Source organism: Phalacrocorax aristotelis, chromosome 19, assembly GCF_949628215.1.
Source record: "Phalacrocorax aristotelis chromosome 19, bGulAri2.1, whole genome shotgun sequence".
NCBI classification, from domain to species: Eukaryota; Metazoa; Chordata; class Aves; order Suliformes; family Phalacrocoracidae; genus Phalacrocorax; species Phalacrocorax aristotelis.
This window is the reverse complement of record NC_134294.1, coordinates 9,201,232-9,220,115: the sequence shown is the minus strand read 5'-3', so window position 1 is coordinate 9,220,115 and position 18,884 is coordinate 9,201,232. Positions and strand designations below refer to the sequence as shown.

At 62.1% G+C, this 18,884-nt stretch overlaps 3 protein-coding genes across 8 annotated transcripts; 2 read left to right on the top strand and 1 right to left on the bottom strand.

Annotated features, from left to right (window-relative positions):
• The first annotated feature begins 726 nt into the window (after positions 1–726).
• ACOT7 (acyl-CoA thioesterase 7) lies at positions 727–7,340 on the top strand. Of its 4 annotated transcripts, none has more exons than XM_075114429.1 (10): positions 727–851; positions 1,551–1,668; positions 2,140–2,296; positions 2,814–2,905; positions 3,041–3,155; positions 3,827–3,841; positions 4,488–4,574; positions 5,512–5,628; positions 5,819–6,003; positions 6,684–7,340. In XM_075114429.1, exons 1-10 carry the CDS (start codon positions 799–801, stop codon positions 6,786–6,788), a joined length of 1,044 nt encoding a protein of 347 aa, XP_074970530.1. In that variant the 5' UTR covers positions 727–798; the 3' UTR covers positions 6,789–7,340. The 4 variants fall into 4 exon arrangements, with proteins under 4 accessions (XP_074970530.1, XP_074970531.1, XP_074970532.1 ...); XM_075114431.1 differs by lacking the exon at positions 727–851 and adding an exon at positions 1,087–1,457; XM_075114430.1 differs by lacking the exon at positions 3,827–3,841 and having other exon boundaries at positions 728–851.
• Positions 7,341–7,675: 335 nt separating this feature from the next.
• Positions 7,676–11,793, top strand: ICMT (isoprenylcysteine carboxyl methyltransferase). Its single transcript, XM_075114433.1, has 5 exons — positions 7,676–7,958; positions 8,204–8,292; positions 8,370–8,539; positions 9,316–9,533; positions 10,407–11,793. Exons 1-5 carry the CDS (start codon positions 7,725–7,727, stop codon positions 10,587–10,589), a joined length of 894 nt encoding a protein of 297 aa, XP_074970534.1. The 5' UTR covers positions 7,676–7,724; the 3' UTR covers positions 10,590–11,793.
• A 1,022-nt stretch (positions 11,794–12,815) lies between these two features.
• On the bottom strand, positions 12,816–18,626 carry RNF207 (ring finger protein 207). Of its 3 annotated transcripts, XM_075114426.1 has the most exons (18): positions 18,088–18,625; positions 17,342–17,532; positions 17,068–17,200; positions 16,845–16,989; positions 16,690–16,771; positions 16,544–16,619; positions 16,333–16,458; positions 16,132–16,178; positions 15,932–16,004; positions 15,775–15,843; positions 15,536–15,604; positions 15,299–15,420; positions 14,066–14,255; positions 13,800–13,985; positions 13,666–13,717; positions 13,456–13,573; positions 13,306–13,386; positions 12,816–13,217 (listed from the first exon to the last, which is right to left on the bottom strand). In XM_075114426.1, the coding sequence occupies exons 1-18, from the start codon at positions 18,502–18,504 to the stop codon at positions 13,055–13,057; spliced, it is 2,340 nt and encodes a 779-aa protein (XP_074970527.1). In that variant the 5' UTR covers positions 18,505–18,625; the 3' UTR covers positions 12,816–13,054. The 3 variants fall into 3 exon arrangements, with proteins under 3 accessions (XP_074970527.1, XP_074970526.1, XP_074970528.1); XM_075114425.1 differs by having other exon boundaries at positions 16,845–17,200; positions 18,088–18,626; XM_075114427.1 differs by having other exon boundaries at positions 13,800–13,901; positions 16,845–17,200; positions 18,088–18,626.
• Between the last annotated feature and the right edge of the window lie 258 nt (positions 18,627–18,884).

The following is an 18,884-nucleotide window of genomic DNA, read 5'->3' as shown; positions in this document are numbered from 1 at the left end:
ACTGGCGTCCCCGTCCCCCGCCCGCGGGCCCCGACGTGCGCCCGCCGGTGCCGGCAGCGCAGGCAGGAGCGGGGCGGGGGGGGTGCTGGACCGGTTGCCCTGCCCCCTCCCGCCGAGGGGGGGCCGAGCAGGGCAGCGGGGGGGGGGGGGTGCGGCAACGCGGGAACCGACTGCTGTCTACGGGGCCGCGGGCGGCGGGCGGTGCGGTCAGCGCGGGACAACGCCCCCCCACCGCCCCCGCCGTCAGCACCGCGGAGAGAGGCGGCGCCGGGCGTTCAGCACCGCGGACAGCGGCCCTGACTGCCCTGCCCGCACTGCCCTGCCCGTCTTGCCTGCACTGCCCTGCCCGTCCTGCCCTGCCCGAACGGCTCTGCCCCGCCCTGCCCGTCCTTCCCTGCCCTGCCCACCCTGCTCTGCCCGCCCCGGCCTGCCCTGCCTGCCCCGTTCTGCCCGCCCTGCCTGCACTGCCCTACCCAACGTGCCCTGCCCGCGCTGCCCCGCCGGCGGCCCATAAGGGCAGAGGGGGCCCGGCTCCGGGACACACACAGCTCCCGGGGCAGCACCGGGGCTCCGCCCCCCGCGCACCGGGACTCCGCCCCCGCGCCCCAGCGCCCTGCTGCGCCCCAGCGCGGCGCCAGCCGGCAGAGCGCCGGCCCCGCCCCCTTGCCGGCGCGGGGGCGTGGCGAGGCGCTGCCCGCCAATGGGGCGGTGCGGAGGGCGTGTCCCCGGCGGTGGGGCGCGGCGTGCCGAGGCGTGGCGGTGCCGCAGCGCCGTTGCGGGCGGGGCGCCGGTGCCGCCATGTCGGAGCGGGGGGCCGCGGGCCCGGGGCCCGCAGCCATCCAGGTGTCCAGGTACGGCTCCGCCCGCCGCCGGGAAGCCGCGGGAGGGCTGAGCGGGGGAGGGCTGAGCGGGTGCCGGCGCCGGGCTGTAACCGGGATGCTACCGGCAACGCTGCCCGCACCGGCGACGCTGCCCGCGCCGGCGACGCTGCCCGCGCCGGTGACGCTGCCCGCGGCGGGCAGAGCGAAGCAGCGCTGCGCCCTTGCTCCGGTGCGTGCGAGCCGGCAGGGCGTGCCCCGGTTCCCCGCCTTTGCCCGCTGCGGCTCCCTGGCATGGCCGCCTTGCCAAAGCACGGCTCCTCTCTGGGCCAGCGCGCAGCCATCGCCCCACCGCCACCGTCCCTCGCCTTCCCTCCTCCCGTCGATTATTTGCCGCTCCAGCAAAAGCTGGGTCGAGCGGCGGCACGTGCCCGGCTCGGTCTCGGTTCGCTGCGGTGGGTGGCCGTGAGATGCGGTCCCAGCTGAGCCGCTCGCTGCCCTGGCAGGCGAGCGATGCCTCCTTCCACTCCCAGCGGTAATTTAGGGCGGTTTCCACCGCCGCTTGCAGGAAGCCGCGTGCAGGCAGCATCAGTGACGTTGCCGGCATCAGCGTGGTGAGATGGCTCGGCAGCTCGTACGGTAGGGCGAGAGCGGTGCATCCAGGTGCCCGCACTGGACCCGGGCTGGGGCCACAGCAGCGGGGTGCGAGCTCCCGTGTCCCTCCCCCGGCAGGATCATGCGCCCGGACGATGCCAATGTCGCAGGGAATGTCCACGGGGGAACCATCCTGAAGATGATCGAGGAGGCGGGAGCCATCATCAGCACCCGCCACTGCAACTCCCAGGCCGGGGTAAGTAGGTGCTGGGGTGCCCACTGGGCTCTGGCTCGGCAACTCTCCACCCCCCCCGCCATGCCTCCGTGGTCTGCTGGGAGCAGGGGGTCCCCCGGGACCTCTGGGCTTCCCTGGGCGCCTCCCCGTTCATCCCCCCCACCGGAAGTGCTACGTCCCACGTGCAAACCACTGGTGGCTCTGGCTGCTTCCGGAGTACGGCCCCGGTAGCCAGAAGCATCCTACTGAACTTGTGTTTTCTGAGCAGAAACATTATTATGCTGCTGTTAATGTTTTCACTCCCCTGAAGGGCAAGTCACAGGCAGCTCCAGTGTCAGTTATGGGTGGGGAAGGAAGCATGGCCGCCAGCTGATAAGGCAGAGGTTGAAGTGCCGGAGCCGCATGTGGCATGGGCCAGCCCCGGGGAGCCGCCGGCCGCAGTCTTGCGTGGCGTGGCTGTGGCTGCTACCCTCGCTGTCTCACCATCCACAGGAGCCCTGCGTGGCCGCGCTGGCGCGGGTGGAACGGACGGACTTCCTCTCCCCGGTGTGCATTGGCGAGGTGGCCAACGTCAGCGCTGAGATCACCTACACTTCCCGGCACTCCGTGGAGGTCCAGGTCAACGTCATGTCTGAAAATATTTTAACAGGTGGGTGGCTGCCAGCCGTCCTGTCCCAGAACTCCAGGAGTAACTGTGATAAGCCAAGAGCTCGCGGTGATGACCCCGTCCTCCACCCACCGTCGTCAGCAGCATTGGGCAGAGGGGAAATCTCCCCTTTTTATTGAGTGTGCTGGGGGTGGTGGGGAGGGTTGGCGCTGGGAAGGGGAGCCACGCAGGCTGCCTGGGAGTTCCAGGTCTATTGATCGTTTTTAGCAAAGGTTAGCCTCTCCTGCCTCATTTGCTGCCCATGGCTGCCTTTGGCCTGAAAAAGGCCCTTTTCCTGCTGTTGCTGTGGCAACCTGCTCAGCTTGCCGGGACACCTTCCCAAAAGCGCATTGTCATGTCTGCTTTGAGCCAAAGCCTGGCAAGAGCCAGCAGGGCAGGGGGCTGCCCAGTGCTGGTAGTATCACCAGTATGCGGCCAACCCCAGACCGCAGCAGCGCCGGTGGCAGGCGGAGTGCTGCTGGTGTCAGCACGGTCACCCTCTGCCCCCCCTCTGCTCCAGGGGCGAAGAAGGTAACGAACAAGGCGACGCTGTGGTATGTGCCGCTGTCCCTGAAGAATGTGAACAAGGTCCTTGAGGTTCCCCCCATCCAGGTAGGATGGCTTGCTTTGTTCCCCAAAAAACGGAGCTCACCCGCTCCGGAGCAACAGCGCTAACCTGGCCCCATCAGTGCCCCTGGCTGCACCAGTGGCTTTGCCAACCGTGTTCTTACTGGCCTTTCCTTCCAGTACGCAAGAAAGGAGCAGGAGGATGAGGGGAGAAAGCGTTACGAGGAGCAAAAGCTGGATCGGCTGGAAACTAAGCAGAGAAATGGTGACATGATCTTGCCTGTCATCAATCCAGGTAACATGGGTGGTGCATGGCCTATGGAAACATCCTGGCGGTGCTGGGAGGCCAAACTGGTCCCCAAGGCAACTCCAGCCATCCTCAGGCACCCATGGCTGCGAGTGCGTACTCCAAAACACTGCGGCGGGGATGGGGATGGGATTTTGGAGCCGCAGTGTGTGAGCAGAGGGGGAGCTGGGTGGGCACCTGTGATCCCTCCTGGAGCTGATGGGTGGGATGTCCTTTTCTGAAACATGGTTCCTGCCGCCACTTCTTGGATCCCTCCTGCGCCCCTGGGCAGCGGGAGCTAATTTTGCTCAGCATAGGGTAAATGCTAGTGTTGGACAAGCAATTGCACACTCTGCAGCTGCAGCCCCTCTCTGGGAGACAGCTTTTAGCAAGAACTTCATCAGCCAGCGTCTGAAGGGGGAGGCTGAACTACAGGGTGGAGCTGGGGATCACACTCTCCCTGGGGGATCGCTGGGGATCTTTCCTACCAAAGGCATTGCCCTGGTTTCTGGAAGCACGGTGGCCGATGGCAGGCCAAAGGCACAAGTGGCCGGTGGCCTCCAGGACAGGCCGTGGTCCTTGGGCAGAGGCGGAGAGGTGGTGCATGGGGATTGTCAGGGGAGTGATGTGGGATGAAAGTTACTCAAATGTTTTTTCCCCTCTGTTCTCCCTGCTCACAGATAGGCAGACGAAAGGTAAGGCTCCGCGGTGCTGCTGCATGGTGTCCTCCCCGAGGAGGAGATGCCGACCAGTTGGGGGCTTGGCTGGTTTTTCCTGCACTAAGTGCCTTTAGCATCTGTCATTAGACAGAAAATGCAGCCCTCCCTGACAGCAGTTTTCCTCTGCGTGCAGTTCTCCTCTGCTGGCAGTCGGAGGGTGCGATTCCTGTCACCTGGATTTAGTGGCAAGTCAGATGTCACCAGCATGTGCCAGGGCCGGGGGACATGGGGGCTGAGGTCTTCACGCCAAGGGGAGAGTGTTGTCCTTTGGAGACGCTGCTAAGCGGGAGGCTCGGCTGCGGCTGGCGGCCTGAGGAGGGAAGGTGTACAGTTCACTCCCGTTTGCCGTCAGGCTCTTGGAAGCTTTGAAAGAAGTGAGCTGAGCTGGAATAAAACTGAGGGGTGGGCGTTAAGGGCAGGTGGCAGCCCATCAGGTGGTGAATGGCCTCTGTGCTTGGGACTTCTCAGAGCCAATTTAAATGTTGGTTTGAACATACTTCAGCTTTGCACAAGCCAGCCCCATGTTTTCTTCCTTCCAATGGTTTAAGACAGGGGTGTATGGTGCTGTACGGGTGCTGGCCGAGCAGCTCCAACCTCCGCTTTGCTCTCTGTCTCTAACCAGAGCCGCACACCGTTGGCTACAGCCAGTCCAGCCTGATCCACCTGGTGGGGCCGTCAGACTGCACGCTGCTGGGCTTCGTGCATGGAGGTGAGCACGCTGCCCCTGCAACCCTGGGATGGTTTTTCCCTGGAGCAGAAGCGCGGTTCGAGAGCGACTCGTGTGTCTCGGTGCTTCTGGGAGGCGGGCTCCGCCTCTGGAGGCGCGCAGGCCCATTTCCACCGTCTGCAAGGCTCAGCATTGCTTCAGCTGGGACAAATGCGACGCCTTTTTCTATGTTTAAAAAAGGCCTGGAAAACAGACATACTCAAGCTGTAAATCCTACAATTTTGTCATCATCTCTTAAATTGCAAATTTAATTTTAATTTAATTAAAATTTTAATTAAATTAATTTAAATAAATTTAATTAAGTTATGTTTATAATATAATTTAAACAACAATATAGTTTTGTTTATTATATTCATAAATGTAAACAACTGTTTATAATATAATTTAATTATTAATAATCTAATTTAAATTTTAATTAAATTAGATTACGAACATCCAGCATACAATGACTGCAACTTGCTGGAGTAATTTCCTCTTGGTGGGCAGTGCCCATCTCCTGCTGGTCAGGCAGGGCAGGGCAGGGCGGACGCGTGCAGTATGAGTCTGGGGAGAGGTGAGTTTGCCAAGGGCTGGGGCGGTGCTGGATGCCACTCTTCATCTAGTTGTGTCAGAGCTCTTTCCAGGCAGGAGGTTTGCAGGTCTGGTATTGCCTTGCAAGGCTGAGGTTTGCTCAGAGAAATTTGGGGGGAGCCAGAGCTGGCCTAAAGCTTAAGCCCAGGTCTGTGTGGATGCCGCCCTGATGGTACTCTTGACAGGAGTCTCTGTGCTGGTACCAGGGGTTCCCTGCAGTTGGGATTCAGACTCCGGTCTGACTCTTTGGCATAGCTTTGGTTGTGCAAAGGCCTTACTGACCTAATCATGGCTTTTCCCAAATCCCACTGACTCCCCTGAGATGGCACCCTCTGTCTCCACTCCGCAGGTGTCACCATGAAGCTCATGGATGAGGTTGCCGGGATTGTGGCCGCCCGCCACTGCAAGACCAACATTGTCACTGCCTCGGTGGATGCCATCAACTTCCATGAGAAGATCAAAAAAGGTACCAGGGGGTGGTGGCGGGCACTTTGCTCTCCTGCAGCGCCATGTCCTGGCTCCCTCTTAGACTTGTCCCATGCTGAGAAGCTCTGCTTAAGATATGGCTTAAGTATAAAACACACAGGACCCCTCGCTCCCTTCCTCTGAGCAGAAGCTTGGGCCGCCTGCTTAACCGGCCCCTCTCCACTTCACAGGCTGCGTCATCACCATTTCGGGGCGCATGACCTTCACTAGCAATAAGTCCATGGAAATCGAAGTCTTTGTGGATGCTGACCCGTTTGTGGATGAGCCTCGGGAGCGGTACCGTGCTGTCAGCGCCTTCTTCACCTATGTCTCCCTGAGCAAGGAGGGGAAGCCCCTGCCTGTCCCGCAGCTGCTGGTAAGAGCTCTTCCCACCGGCCTGTGAGCCAGCTGGGCCAGCCCCCTCTCCCGCTCCTCCCGGGGCAGACCACCCCCGGCTGGCTTTATTGTCCAACAAATCCTCTTCCCTTGAATTATTCAGCAGAAAAATATGAGCATGAATGAACTTTTCCAGAGCAGGCTTCAGGGTTGTTTTGTTGTTTTTTTTTTTAATTAGTTCTGAAAAATGCCAATGTGAAGATTGGGGATTTTTTCCTTCCCCATGATGAGGACAGGCTGCGTGTGGGCTCTGCAGCTTACCCTCCTGCCCACGCTGGAGATGTGCGGGTGGGGGCCCTGAGTGGCAACAGAGGCCCCCGTGTCCCCTGCCCCTGCTCCCCATGGTGTCCCCACTCCAGCCCTCCCGCTTATTTTTAGCTCTCCTGATCCCAGCAGGGCTTGACTGACGCAGCGCTGCTGACTGCGGGCTGTTTATTGATTAATATTTTATCCTGTGCAGGCCTTCTCCTGCTCCGTGCAGGAGTACATTAGCTGTCAAAACACGGGCCTGGCAGAGCGCAGGTCTTCCTTCACATCTCCTTCAAGGAGAGGCGCGTTTCCCTCCCGCACGCTCGCAGACACTGAGGTGCGGCACGGGAGAGCTGCGCTGCCCCGAGGCAGCTAACACCGGTGGTTTCGCTTTCTTTCTGTCGCCGGCAGACTGAGACGGAGGACGAGAAGCGGCGCTTTGAGGAAGGGAAGGGCAGGTACCTCCAGACGAAAGCCAAGCGGCAGGCGCAGATGCAGCAGGCTGCCCGGCAGTGATGCCGCCCCGCGCTCTCGCAGCCTTCGCCCGCCCAACGTCCAGGTTCCCATTAGTGTTGTGTCCGGTCCGTGCCGGGCCTCGCGCCTCTGCCCGCCCCAGCCTGCTGCTGGAGCTGCCGCAGCGGTGCGGTTGCTTCGCTGCTGATCGGTTTAGCATTGTAGGCCTTGTGCTTTAGGTGGCTTAAGCGCCCCGAAAGCCTCCGGGAGCCTTCCCGGTCGCTTGCCGTTCGCCTCTGGAGCCCTGTTCTCACAGTTCAACCCCGTAAGCAAAGCTCCCGGCGGTGCCGGAGCAGGGCAGAGGCACGTGGCGGCACGAGGGACGCGCGAGGCCACGAGTCTTTGTGGTGCTGTGTTAAACTTGCCAGTATGTCCTAAAACCGCACACCAAAGCTTACGTACGATACTCGCGACGAGGAACGCGCCCCGGTACCGTGCCGAATGTCTTGGACCGTTTCGTTGACATCTCTAGGTAGTCTCTTTGTGCACATCTAAGTTATTTAAGGAATCCTGTGGCATAAATAAAGTCTGTTGTCATTGACTGAAATAAAACAAGTTTCACGTGGTTTATTTTTTTATTATTTTTTTATTTTTTGGCAGCAATTCTGGCTGCTTCTCCCCGCCGCCGCTGCCCGCGGGTCCTGCCGCGGCCCGGCGGGCGGTGAGGGGACGGCGGCCCGAGGGTTAACGCCCGGGCCGGCCGGCGGGGGCGGGGGTTCCCCCTGGCGATATTAAGCAACGATCAAAAGCAAAACCCCCGCCCCGGGCCGGCGCCGGGACCTCCCCCGTCTCTCTGGCGGCGGCCACTGCGCCTGCGCCGCGCAACTCTCGCGAGAGCTGCGGCTGGGCCGGGGCCGCTGCGCCTGCGCGGGGCGGAGCTCTCGCGAGAGCGGCAGGGCCGTTTCCCGGGCGACGCGGGGCGGGGCGGGCGCCGCCATAATGGCGGCGGCGGCGGCGGGTGCGGGTCCGCGGCGGGGGCGGCTGGGCCGGGAGGCCCGCGCCAGCCTGGCCGCCTTCCTGCTGGGCGCCTCGGTGGCGGCGCTGCCGGTGGCGCTGGGCTCCCCCTCCGCCCTGCTGGCCGCCCCCGGTCTGCGCGGCCGCCTGGCACTCGCCCTGCACGTGGCGGGGGTCAACGCGGCGCTGCTGCTGCTCTACCCGCGGCCGCTGTACAAGGTGTGGGGGGCGACTCCGGGGGAGCGGGGCCGGGGGGCGGCCGGAGGGACCGGGGGAGCGAGCCCGGGCGACGGCGGGAGGTACAGGGGGAGCGGGCCCGGAGGGCGGCACCGAGGTGCGGCGGGGTGGAAGGAGGCCTCGGGGCGGCCGGGCTCGGGGGGCTACGGTCGGGGGATACCGGCCCGGGAGAAGGCCTCGGCGGGCGGCGGTGGCAGCAGCGTTCTCTCTCCTCCCTCTCCTCGCAGATCGCCGTCCGGGCCTGCTTCCTGGGCTTCGCCTTCGGCTGCGGGCTGCTGCTCAGCGCCGGCCGCTCCGCCTGGCGCCACTTCGGATGGTAAGAGAAGGGCCGGGGGAGCCGGGCGGGTGCGACAGCCCCCGGCCCTGCCAAGCCTTCCCTCCCTCCTGCCGCAGGTACATGTGCTCCCTCTCCCTCTTCCACTACTCGGAGTACCTGGTGACGGCCATCAACAACCCACGCAGCCTTTCGCTGGACTCCTTCCTTCTCAACCACAGCTTCGAGTACAACCTGGCCGCCCTCTCCTCCTGGGTGGAGTTCACGCTGGAGAAGCTCCTCTTCCCAGGTCGGCCGCCCTGCCCCTCCCTGCTGCCCACCCTCCTGCCTGCTCTCCCCTGGCTCTGCACATGGTTTGCCTGGGCCCACCTGTCTGGTAGCAAAGCGCTGGTGACCCCTGCTTAGCTGACCCATGCTGGCAGTGGAAGAGAGCTTTGCCCTGGCCTTAATCTCTCTGTGCTCAAAGCGTTTCGGTTGAGGCAGGGGGGAGTGCCCCCTCGCTCAGACACGCCAGGCTGTCTTTGCCATGTGGCGGGTCTTCAGCTCTTTTCTGCCTGCATCTTTGAAGCAGTTCTAGTGGTAGAAAGAATGACGCTTTGGTTACATCTGGGTGTCTTTTTTTGACCTGGAATAAAACAAAATCAGCAAAACCTGTTGCTGTTTGCCCAGCCTGGAGTGCTTCCTTATTTTTTGGGAGAGGGGGGATGTTCTCCTTCCCTCCTTCTTAAGGGCAGCGTGGGCTGCAGGGCTCCCTGCATCCAGCCCTAGTGCGTTCGCTTGGCTGTGCTTTACGTTGGCTACACCGTAAAGCCAGGTTCCCCTTAGGGTGATCCACTGCGAGGACATACAGGCTCCGCACTGGGGGGTGACTCCCTGGCAGGGGATGCTATTTTTAATTTTTTTTGGTGGTGGGACGGCAGCGCATGGGATGCTGGCTGTGTTTTACAAGTTGTCGTGCTTTGAGATGGGGGGAAAAGCCCACCCACGGACCCAACCCCGCGTGACCCCCGCACCGCGAGCCTGACCTGTGCAAACCTGTTGTGACCCGTCCTTATTCACTTGCAGAGCTGAAGCAGATCACCTGGCTGAGTACTGTAGGGTTGTTGATGGTGATCTTTGGGGATTGTCTGAGGAAAGCGGCCATGCTCACAGCTGGCTCCAACTTCAACCATATTGTTCAGAATGAGAAATCGGATACTCATACTTTGGTGACAAGTGGGGTGTATGGGTGGTTCCGGCACCCGTCTTACGTGGGATGGTTTTACTGGAGTATTGGAACACAGGTACCGTATACAATGCGCTCAGATACTTTTTGTCTCTTAACCTGGGTCTTTCTTTTTAATGCTGCCCCATGCCCTTAATGGGACGCAAACTGCTGGCAGTCAGCAGCAGGTGTGGCCAGGGCGCAGATTTTGATGCTGCCTCCCTCCCACCAGCACGCAGGGGGTCAGGAGACCCTGAGCAGTCTGCCCCATGTGATCTTAGGGAAGACCCCGTCGATTTAATTTTCTGTGTGGAATAAGCATGGGTGACAGGGCTGGGGTTTGAGCCAGAACACCCTGGAGGCTCGGAGTGCTATCCGCTGCTAGCCTAAAGCTGGTGTCCAGAGTTCCATTGTGTTCCTACAGCCAAAATGCCTTCCATAAGTGGTCAGACTCAACCTCACTCCTGCCAACTACCAGTCCTGTGCCACGTGGCAAAGAAAACTCCCTCTAAGAGTGCCCAGGACTCCGGCCAGAGGATAAACTGGAAGCCAGCTGCGGTCGAGCTGTATCTCAGTACTGCCTTAGTCATGCTCTTCTTGTAGTTGGCTGGTGGCTGGCATTTGGTTTTATTTCTCCAGAGAGAGACCATAAAAGACTGCACGTGGAGCAGTAGCAGCAGCAGCAGCTGCACATGGGCTATCTAGAGCCAAGGCACCGCTCTTAAGCGGGGCGGCAGGAGCCGGCAGCTGCCTGCAGGCTGCTTTTTTCATAAGTGATAATTTCTCCCCAGAGTGATATTCCACAAAAGGTGCCTGGGGTCTTGTTTTTCCTTTGGAGGGCGTTTAGACCTCATGGCAAACTTAATGAAGGGTGATTATCGTGTGGGGGCAGGGGGCAGCCTTGGTTTCTTTGGGAGGTGAGGGGACGCTAACTGCCGGTGTCTGTTCGCAGGTGTTGCTCTGCAATCCCATCTGCGTGGTGGGATATGCACTGGCATCCTGGCGCTTCTTCAGGGAGCGGATTGAGGAGGAGGAGATCACGCTTATTCACTTCTTCGGAGAAGAGTATCTGGAGTACAAAAGGAAGGTGCCATCGGGTCTCCCTTTTATTAAAGGAGTCAAAGTGGAACTGTAATGCAGGTGAAAACTGGACTGGCTGAGCGAACGCCCAGCTCTAGGCGCCGCGGGGCGAGGGACGGTGCTGGGAGTAGCCTGTTGGTATTTCCCGGCCGCCCAGGAGGAGCTGGCGAAGGGCTGTGGAGCTGGGTGGCCTGCTGGGTCTCTAGCAGATCAGAAGCTCGTTCGTCCTCCTCGAGATAGGTCCTTCGTTGCACATTCAGGGATCTTCCAGATAACTTAGCCTGTAGCGACCCTAAAGAGAATCGAACCCTCCTGCCTGCAGCAGCTGATTTGTGCTGAAACGCCTCTGGACCGATTCTTCCGGAGAACAGCTCTGCCCTCCCACCCCTGTGCAGGAAAGGCACCAGCCAGCGGATTGTTTCTATGGCCTAATTCCATTTTAAAGCTCTTTGACCTTGTGGAGCCAGGCAGTGCGGCTTTAATCCCTTTAGGCCCGATTCTGCAAGCTGGTGCTTGGCTGGCTCGCCGGAGCAGTCCTCCAGCTCTCTTCAGGTGCCCAGGCTGCCTGCCCTCTGCTTGCCGGAGAGCCGGCAGTGCGGCATCGGTCGGTTCTCCCCGGGCGTTAACATTTTCAGGGAGCCTTTTATGCTCACCTCACGTGAGCCCGCTCCCTCATCCCTTGGCTGCTGCCACAAATTTGGGAGTCACCGTTTCAGCTGCCGCCTTCCTGAGCCTCCCTGCCACCACCTCTGTTCCCTCTTCCTGCTTCCGAATCACGCTGCTTCCTATCCTGCCAGGCTGCCTCCGTCCTACAGAGATCCCAGGATTTTGGGTTGGGAAAGAACCGCAGCTGCCGGGCTTGCTGAGGGCTTTAGCACTTGAGATCCTTGCCTGTTTTCTTGGGCAAAACCTGGGGTGTCGGTGCGACTAGGAGATGCTTCTAGGGAGATTCTCCAAACAGGAAAAAAGTTTGGCTAGCTAATGCTATTTTAAACGTTACCATTTTGGAAATGGTTCCTACTCGAGCGTTGTGGTATAACTTATTCTGTCGTTATATACCAAAGAGGTTCACTGTTTTCTTGAGTTTTACATTGTTCTTCCTAGCTGGAATGGAAACGAGTTGCTTGTCAGTTCACGCTTCAGGCTTGCGGTGTTCCTTGGTGAAGGTGCTGTGGTACGGCTCAGGAAAGGGGGCACTGATGGAAATGGCTTTTGTTTTGGGTTTGGATTTTTTTTATTAAAAAAAAATTGCCAACTTCTGTCTGGTGGTTATTTGGAGATCTCTTGAGGTGCTGGTGGCATCATTGAAGCTGGAATCCTTACTTTTACAATTCCCAGTGGGTTTTCAGTGTTGTGTTGAAGTGTGACCGCGACTGGCAGTGACTCGTGGGGCTGCAAACCACAGAGGCAGGGTGAATTCTCAGTCTCTTCTTAACCGATGCAAAGTCTGTCCTCCGTGGGGTTCCCTTTGTATTCCAGAGAGTGTTCTGTGCAGAGCACTGGCTTAATGTAATGCCTTCGCTGGTGATTTGTCTTTTACCAAGCGTGTTTTTGGCTTGGGAGAAAAGAGAAAGCATGAAAATACACCAGCTGGATAGCGCTGATTTCTCTGCGTAGTCACTTGTAGGCTCCTGCTTAGGCCTTTCTGTGCCTCTGATGCACATCCTCATGGAAGCTGTGACCTGCTGCTGTAGCCAACGTGCCTTGGGCAAGCAAATTTTTAATTAATTTTTTTGTAGGCGTGCAATTGTGTGCCAGCGCTGGCTCTGACCCTGGTTCCAGCTGTGCAGTGGCAGGGCCAGCTGCCTTAGCACCAAAAGAAAGGGATTAACTTCACCTTGAGCAAAATCTCCAGAGCCCTCTTGGTGCTTTTGAGACCAGCAGCCTCTCTTAACCTTTCATTGTCCTGAATCCTGTGACTGGAAGCTCTGTGACAAGAGCTCACCAGGTGTGGGGAAGGTGTCTGAATCTTTAGTGAGAAGCCAGAGTGAGCTGTCAAACCCTGCCCTCCTGCGCCACAGCAGTCGGTAAGTTTTTTAAATGGCATAGATGCACAAGGAGCAGAGCGCCTCTTTCTGGTGCCCTGCCTGCATTTTTGCCTCCGCTGCCTGTTGGTGGTGTGCAGGACGCTGAGACCCTGCAGCGAGCTCCTGGCTCTACCCCGCACCAGGGTTTTTTGAGTTTTTTTCCCCCATGTTTGCAGACTTTGGTTTTAAGAGCAGCTGGGCACCCCAAGCTGGCAGGCCCGTTTTGTCTCCAGCTGCAGAACCAAGTGGACATGTACACTTGTGCCCTTTTATTTCACTTCTAACACGAGAGGGACAGTATAAAGACAATTAATTTTTCAGATCAGCAAAGTCACTCTAAGGCAGGCTTTTGACAGGCTGCAGAGGCTCTGTGCCCGGACTCTTTTCCTGCCTTCTCTCATGGCACAAGGCAAGAGGAGCTGGCTGACAGCTGGGGCATGGCTTCTGCGCCGCGAGCGCCAAGCGGCTCTGTGTGCTCGTTCGGTGTTGGGCTCTACGGTGCAAGCTCTTTCTGGGCGGTGCTCTCGGCCCCGCTTTTCTGCTGTCCCCTGCAGCAGTCTTTGCTATTTGGGGAGGGGTCTGCGGGGCTGCTGCCAGGCGTGCAGCCCTCCCTGAGGCTGGCTGGAGCCCCCTCCTTGCCACCAGGAGAGGCGTCCCTGGGGAAGGGAAGGCACGGCACCTCAGCAGGGCCAGCGGCTGGGAAAGGGTGTGGGGGGAATTCGGAACTTGCCTGACGTCACCTACCTTGGCGCTGCTTCAGTGTCATCGCAGATCTTGAGCAGCATCTGCGCCTGTTCCTCCTTGGGCTCCCGGGACTCCTGCAGCCTGTGGCGGGAGGGCTGTGAGCCATGGCCAGGTCACCCCTGGCACCGAAACCACCCCCACGCCCCTCACCTGGGCTCCAGCCGCTCCTTCACCTTGGCGATGGAGCGGACGTAGGGTGCGATCTGCTTGGTGATGGTGGTCAGGCAGCTGTTCTCCTGCCGCAGCTGCAGCAGGTCGTGGAGCTGGGCTGGGGGGTGGGAGGAGCGGGCTGTGGCCACGGCTGCCCCCCTGAAGCGGGCACCCGGGCTTCGGGGCTGGGGGACCGGGTTTGTCTTGTACCTTCATAGATCTCCTGCTCGTTTGCCACCCGCTGGTATGTCTCCTCCCAGACCTGGAAGGGGAAGAGGGAGTTGGGCAGTGTGCCACGGTACGACACGGAGGGACCCTGCTTTGCCAGGACGCGCCAGCCGTACCTCCTCGAAGACGCTGCGCATCATCTCCACGGCGGAGTAGTGAGCCGCGATCTGCACGTCCATCTGCAGGGACTTCTGCAGGATCTCGCTCATGATCTCTGTCTTGATGAGCGAGTGGTGCTTGGTGAGGTCGCGGTGCAGCTCCTGCACCTGGTCCTTCAGGCCCTGGATCTCCGTCTGCAGCATCTGCAGGGGTCGGGGGGCAACCGCTACGTGAGCAGCACCCTCCCGTCCCATCCCGCCCCACCCCGCCCCACGCTCCTTACCCGGTAGGTGTTCTCGTAGTTGCGGCAGTGCTCGGCGAAGGGGGTCTCACGCCCCTCGGCCAGCAGGACCTTGGTGCTGATGTACCGGTGCATCGTCGGCTTCCGCACTATGGGGCCGGTGGACATTTTATCACTGGCAGGGATGCAGCCGGGCACCATGAGGGTCTTGGAGCATTGGCCGCCGGGGAGCCTGCGCGGAGAGGGCGACAGCAGAGCACTGCAGGCGAGTGGGGACAAGGTGCCAGGGGCCATGCTGCCAGCTCAGCCCTGCCGCCCCTCACTCCTGGGGTGCCTGGGGATGTGCCAGCCCCGCACGTCCCTTCGCAAGCACACAGGGTGAGTCAGAGGTGCCTTACACCACCCTGAAAGTCAGGTTTCTGTGGGCTGCTCTCCCAATGACTGGACTTTGGGACCGGCTGCAGCAGGGAGAAGGCAGGAGCCAAGCTTGGCATGCGCTGGTTTCTAAAGGGAAGGATGGGGCTTGCTCCCTCGCCACTGGCACCTCCTGGTACCTCCCGGCCCCTTGGTGGGCACCACTGCCCCTGCGTCTGCCCCCATCCCGCAGCCTCCCTGCGCTGCCCACCGCCTGGGCTTTGCTGCCCCACCACCATCAGTCCTACCGTGCAGCACCGTGCTCCCCCTGCCTGTGCCGGGGCTGGCAGCCCCCTGGAGCTCAGCTGCCCTGCGGTGCCGAGCCTGGCCGGGGGTGAGGAGCGGTCCCCATGGGGTGGCAATGCCTGTTTGTCCTCTCTGGCCAGGAGCGGCTGGCAGGGCCGGCACTGCTGTGACATCAACGGGCCTAAATATATCCCGGGCGAGGAACGGCTGGGCACTTCCCTGAAATTCTGATAAAAATAGTGGCGGGCAAAGAGGCTGCGGCGCCGTGGGTGTGCGGGCAAGCAGGAGCTGGCCCCAGCACAGCACCCACGGCAGCAGGGGCAGAGCCCTCTGGGACTGTGGTGGGAGGCCGGGCTGGGGAGCAGGGTGGAGGCTCACCCAGCACCCTGCTGCCAGCCCTGCTGCTCGCCTGCCTGTCCCCCCGCTTCCCAGAAGTGTCACTTGAAGCCCCCGTGCCTGTCCTTCATCAGCGCAGCTGTGCTCTGCGCTGTCCCCGCGCCACCACCGAGGTGACAGGCTCAAGGGCAGCAGTGGGGGCAAGCTTGGCCAGGCGGGATGCCCGAAGGACGCGTGGTAGGATGCACCCCGGCGCTGGGTGCAATCCCAGAGCCTCACATGTTTGTGCCAGTGATGCCAGGACCGATGCCGCCGGCGCCGCCCACCACAGAGCGGCGGGGGCTGAGCATCAGCAGGGGCTCCAGGCAGCGGGCAAACTCTGCCCGGTACTCGCTGTTGATCTGGGGGGGTGAGATGGGGGCAAGCATGGCTGGGCTGGGGCAAAGCCAGCAGCCAGGGCTGCCCACAGGGTGCTGCAGCCAGGGTCTCGGCCCTGCGCAGGCAGTAGGGCTCTACCTTGCTGGTCTGCGCTGGCCGCAGGCGGTGTGGCAGCTTGACAATCCTCTGCAGCCTCTCCATCAGTTGCTGAAAGGCAGCGGCAAGGCAGGGTGAGGGGTGTCTGGCACCCTGCCTGTGAGCCCATCACCACCGCCGCGTGCATCAGACACCCCACAGCACTGCGGTGGGATGCACCAGCCACCCCATAGCACGTTGGCAGGGGGGACCGGCTACCCTGCAGCGCTGGCACCACTCACGTAGCCCAAGTCCAGGAACTCAGCTTTGTTGGCAGAGCTCAGGAAGGCTGAACAGGTCACCAGGTGGACCTGTGCATAGGGGGTGTCACTGCCGGGGCCCCTCAGGGGCGGCAGCCCAGCCCCTACCCACTTCCTGAGGCTGGAGCCCAGGTCCTACCTGTAGGGTGGGCAGCAGGGAGGCAAGGTGGGCAAGCTGCTCCTTGAATGCCTTCTCCTTCTCCTCATGCTGGCTGCAGCAGAGTGGGGCAAGGCACAGCCTTTGTGGGGCACCAGGGAGCCTTCTGGCCACAGGGTACCCCAACACACCCTGGGAGGGTGGGACACCCCTGGGAGGGGGGTCAGCCTGAGGCCCCTCACCTCTGCACAGCTTTCAGGAGAGCCTTCTTCCTCTCGGAGAGCTGCTCCTGCAAACAGCACAGCCGTCTTGTGTTCTGCAGCTGCTACCTGTCCTGCGTCCACCCTGTGTCCCACATCCACCGCGGTCCCCTCTTGTGGTCCCAGCTCTGTGCGTCGGGGACCCATGGGTGTGGGGCACTATGTGTGGGCACCTGCCCGCACCTGCATGCGGCCGAAGAGGGAGTTGATGGCCGCCTCCTCCTCGCTGGCACTGTTGCGCACCTCCTCGATCATGGCCTTGAGAAGGACGATGGCCTCGCGCGTGGAGGTCTGCAGCTCCTTCACGGCCTGCTCAGGGGTGGCGGGGCAGCTGCGGCGCTGCAGGCAGCACCGCCCCCCCGAGCCCCCCTGAGACCCACCGGCCCCTGCCCACCATCACTGCCTGGTCCAGCCGCTGGCAGCCCTGCATGTATGCTGTCTCGATGTCGATGCAGTGCGCCCGGCTCTCCCTGTGGGCACAGGTGTCAGGGCATGGGACGGGACAGGGTGCGGGGCAGGCGCAGGGCCAGGGCTGCTCACCCCTGCATGTCCCTGAAGCAGTTGATGCAGAGCATGGACTTCTTCTCGGTGGAGAACATGATGTAGGGCTCCTCATGCAGTGCTGCAAGGGATGGGGACATGGGGCAGCCTGGCACGGTATGGTGCAGCGTGGCATAGTGTGGCACAGCACTCACGGCACTTCTTGTGGATGTCCTTGGTGCGCTTGGAGAGAGAGACAATCTCGTGGCGGGCAAACATCTTGGCGCGGTGGGTCTCCTCACGGCATGGGGCACAGAGGGGCTGCCCACAGGTGTTGCAGAAGTACATGGTGTCCAGCTCCTGCGTGGGCAGGAGCGTGGCTGGTGGTGGGCACGGCCCCGGTGGGAGTTCCCTGCCCGCCCACCCCGCTGCCCTCACCGCCTTCACGCAGCGCCGGTCGCAGTTGGCACACTGCACGTCCTCCTCGCTGTCGGCTGAGCTGTCCACTAGGAACTGCAGGAGCCGGTCCACAGGGGGCAGCCCCGTGCCCCCCCTCACCACCGAGGGGTGCCTGCGGGGATGGGATGGGGGCATTGATGGGGATGGGGATGGCAATAGGAATGGGGACATGAAGAGCAGTGCCGCGAGAGGCTGTCGGCCACGTGCTGCACGCCCTGGTCCCGGCATCCCCCGGGCAGGGTCCGTGCCTTACCCGCAGAGCGGGCAGCGCAGGCGGCCGTCGCTGGCGCGGCCCCGCAGGCAGCTGGCGCAGAAGTTGTGGTAGCAATCGAGCAGGCAGGGGTGCTGGTAGGGCTCGTGGCACAGCAGGCATACCAGCGGGTGGCAGTTGGCCTTCTCCAGCTCCGAGCAGCTCCCCAGTGGGGAGAAGATGCCGCCGGCCATCTGTGGGGCAAAGAGCAGCCCCCCTGCACCCCGCTTCACCCCCTGTGCCCAGGGGGCCCCATGTGGCACTGCTTTGTGCGAGCGCCATGGCCGCTGCAGAAAGGACGAACCCTGTCCCCCGGGGCCTGAGAGCTGCCGCCTATTTTTAGGTTATGAGCAGCGCTGCACGAGGCTGCCCTGAACGCGCCCCTTCTACCGGCACCATGGGCTGGGGGTAGCAGGGCAGGGTGGGGTGGCCCCTGCTGCAGGGTGTCCCTCAGGGTGGGTGCCCCTGGAGCAGAAGCATCCCCTGGGATGGGTGTCAGCCTGGATTGGGGTATCCCCTTCAACGGGGCATCCCCTGTGGCAGCACATCCCCCAGAACAGGGGTGGGGGATGCCCCAGAACTGGGTGTCTCCCCGGAGGGAGCATTCCCCGCCGTGGGGCATCCCCCTGTCGTGGGGTGTCCCCTATGATGGCAGCCCAGCAGCAATGGCAGCCAGCTGCCCCACATGCTGGAGAGCCCCCATCCCCATCCCCGGCACAGGGGGCACCGTGGCCGGGCAAAGGCTTTACCTCTCCCCGTCTGTAAGCTGGGGGATCGGCCGTGCCGTGCCGCTGCTCCCGGTGCGCCAGCTGGAATGAGGGCGATGCCGAGGCGGCAGGGCCTGGCCACCCCCGTGACGCGGGGCCCCCTGGCACCGCCGGGCGGCTGCCACGCCACGGCCCAAAAATAGCCCCGCGGGCTCCGCAGCGCCCTGCGGCAGGGACGGCCCTCGGGGTGTGGGGACACGGGCCCACGCGGCACCGGGGTGCACCCGGCATGCGGGGACGTGGGCGACCATGTGGCCTGGTGATGGTCCCGGGGGGGTGAGGGTACACCGCATGGGGGGGTGGCGCCCCGGAGTGCAGGGGGGCACCCCACGGGCAGTGATGGGTGCAGGGACATGTGCATCCCGTGGGCAGCACAGCACCCCGGGCTGCAGGGTTCATCCCGCGAGCAATGACTGGGGTGCAGGGTGGTCACCCCACAGGCAGTGATGGGTGCAGGGGTCACGCCGCGGGCGGGGCGGGAACCCGGGGCGCAGGGTGCTTCTGCGGGTGGTGACCGGCGTGCAGGGACGTGCGCAGCCCGCCGGCAGCGGGGCACCCCGGGGTGCGCCCTGTGCTCCACAGAGGCCCCGGCCGCTCCGTCCCCGCCAGCCCGACCCGCGATCCCCCGGTGCCCGGCGCCCCGACCGCCGCTGCCGCCCGGCCCCGCCCCTTTCTCCGCGTCCCCGCACCGTCCCGAAGCCACGCCCACATCCCCGCCCTGCCCGCCGCACGCCTGCGCCGCCTCGCCAGGCAGCACTATGCGCTCGCGGGGGCGGTCG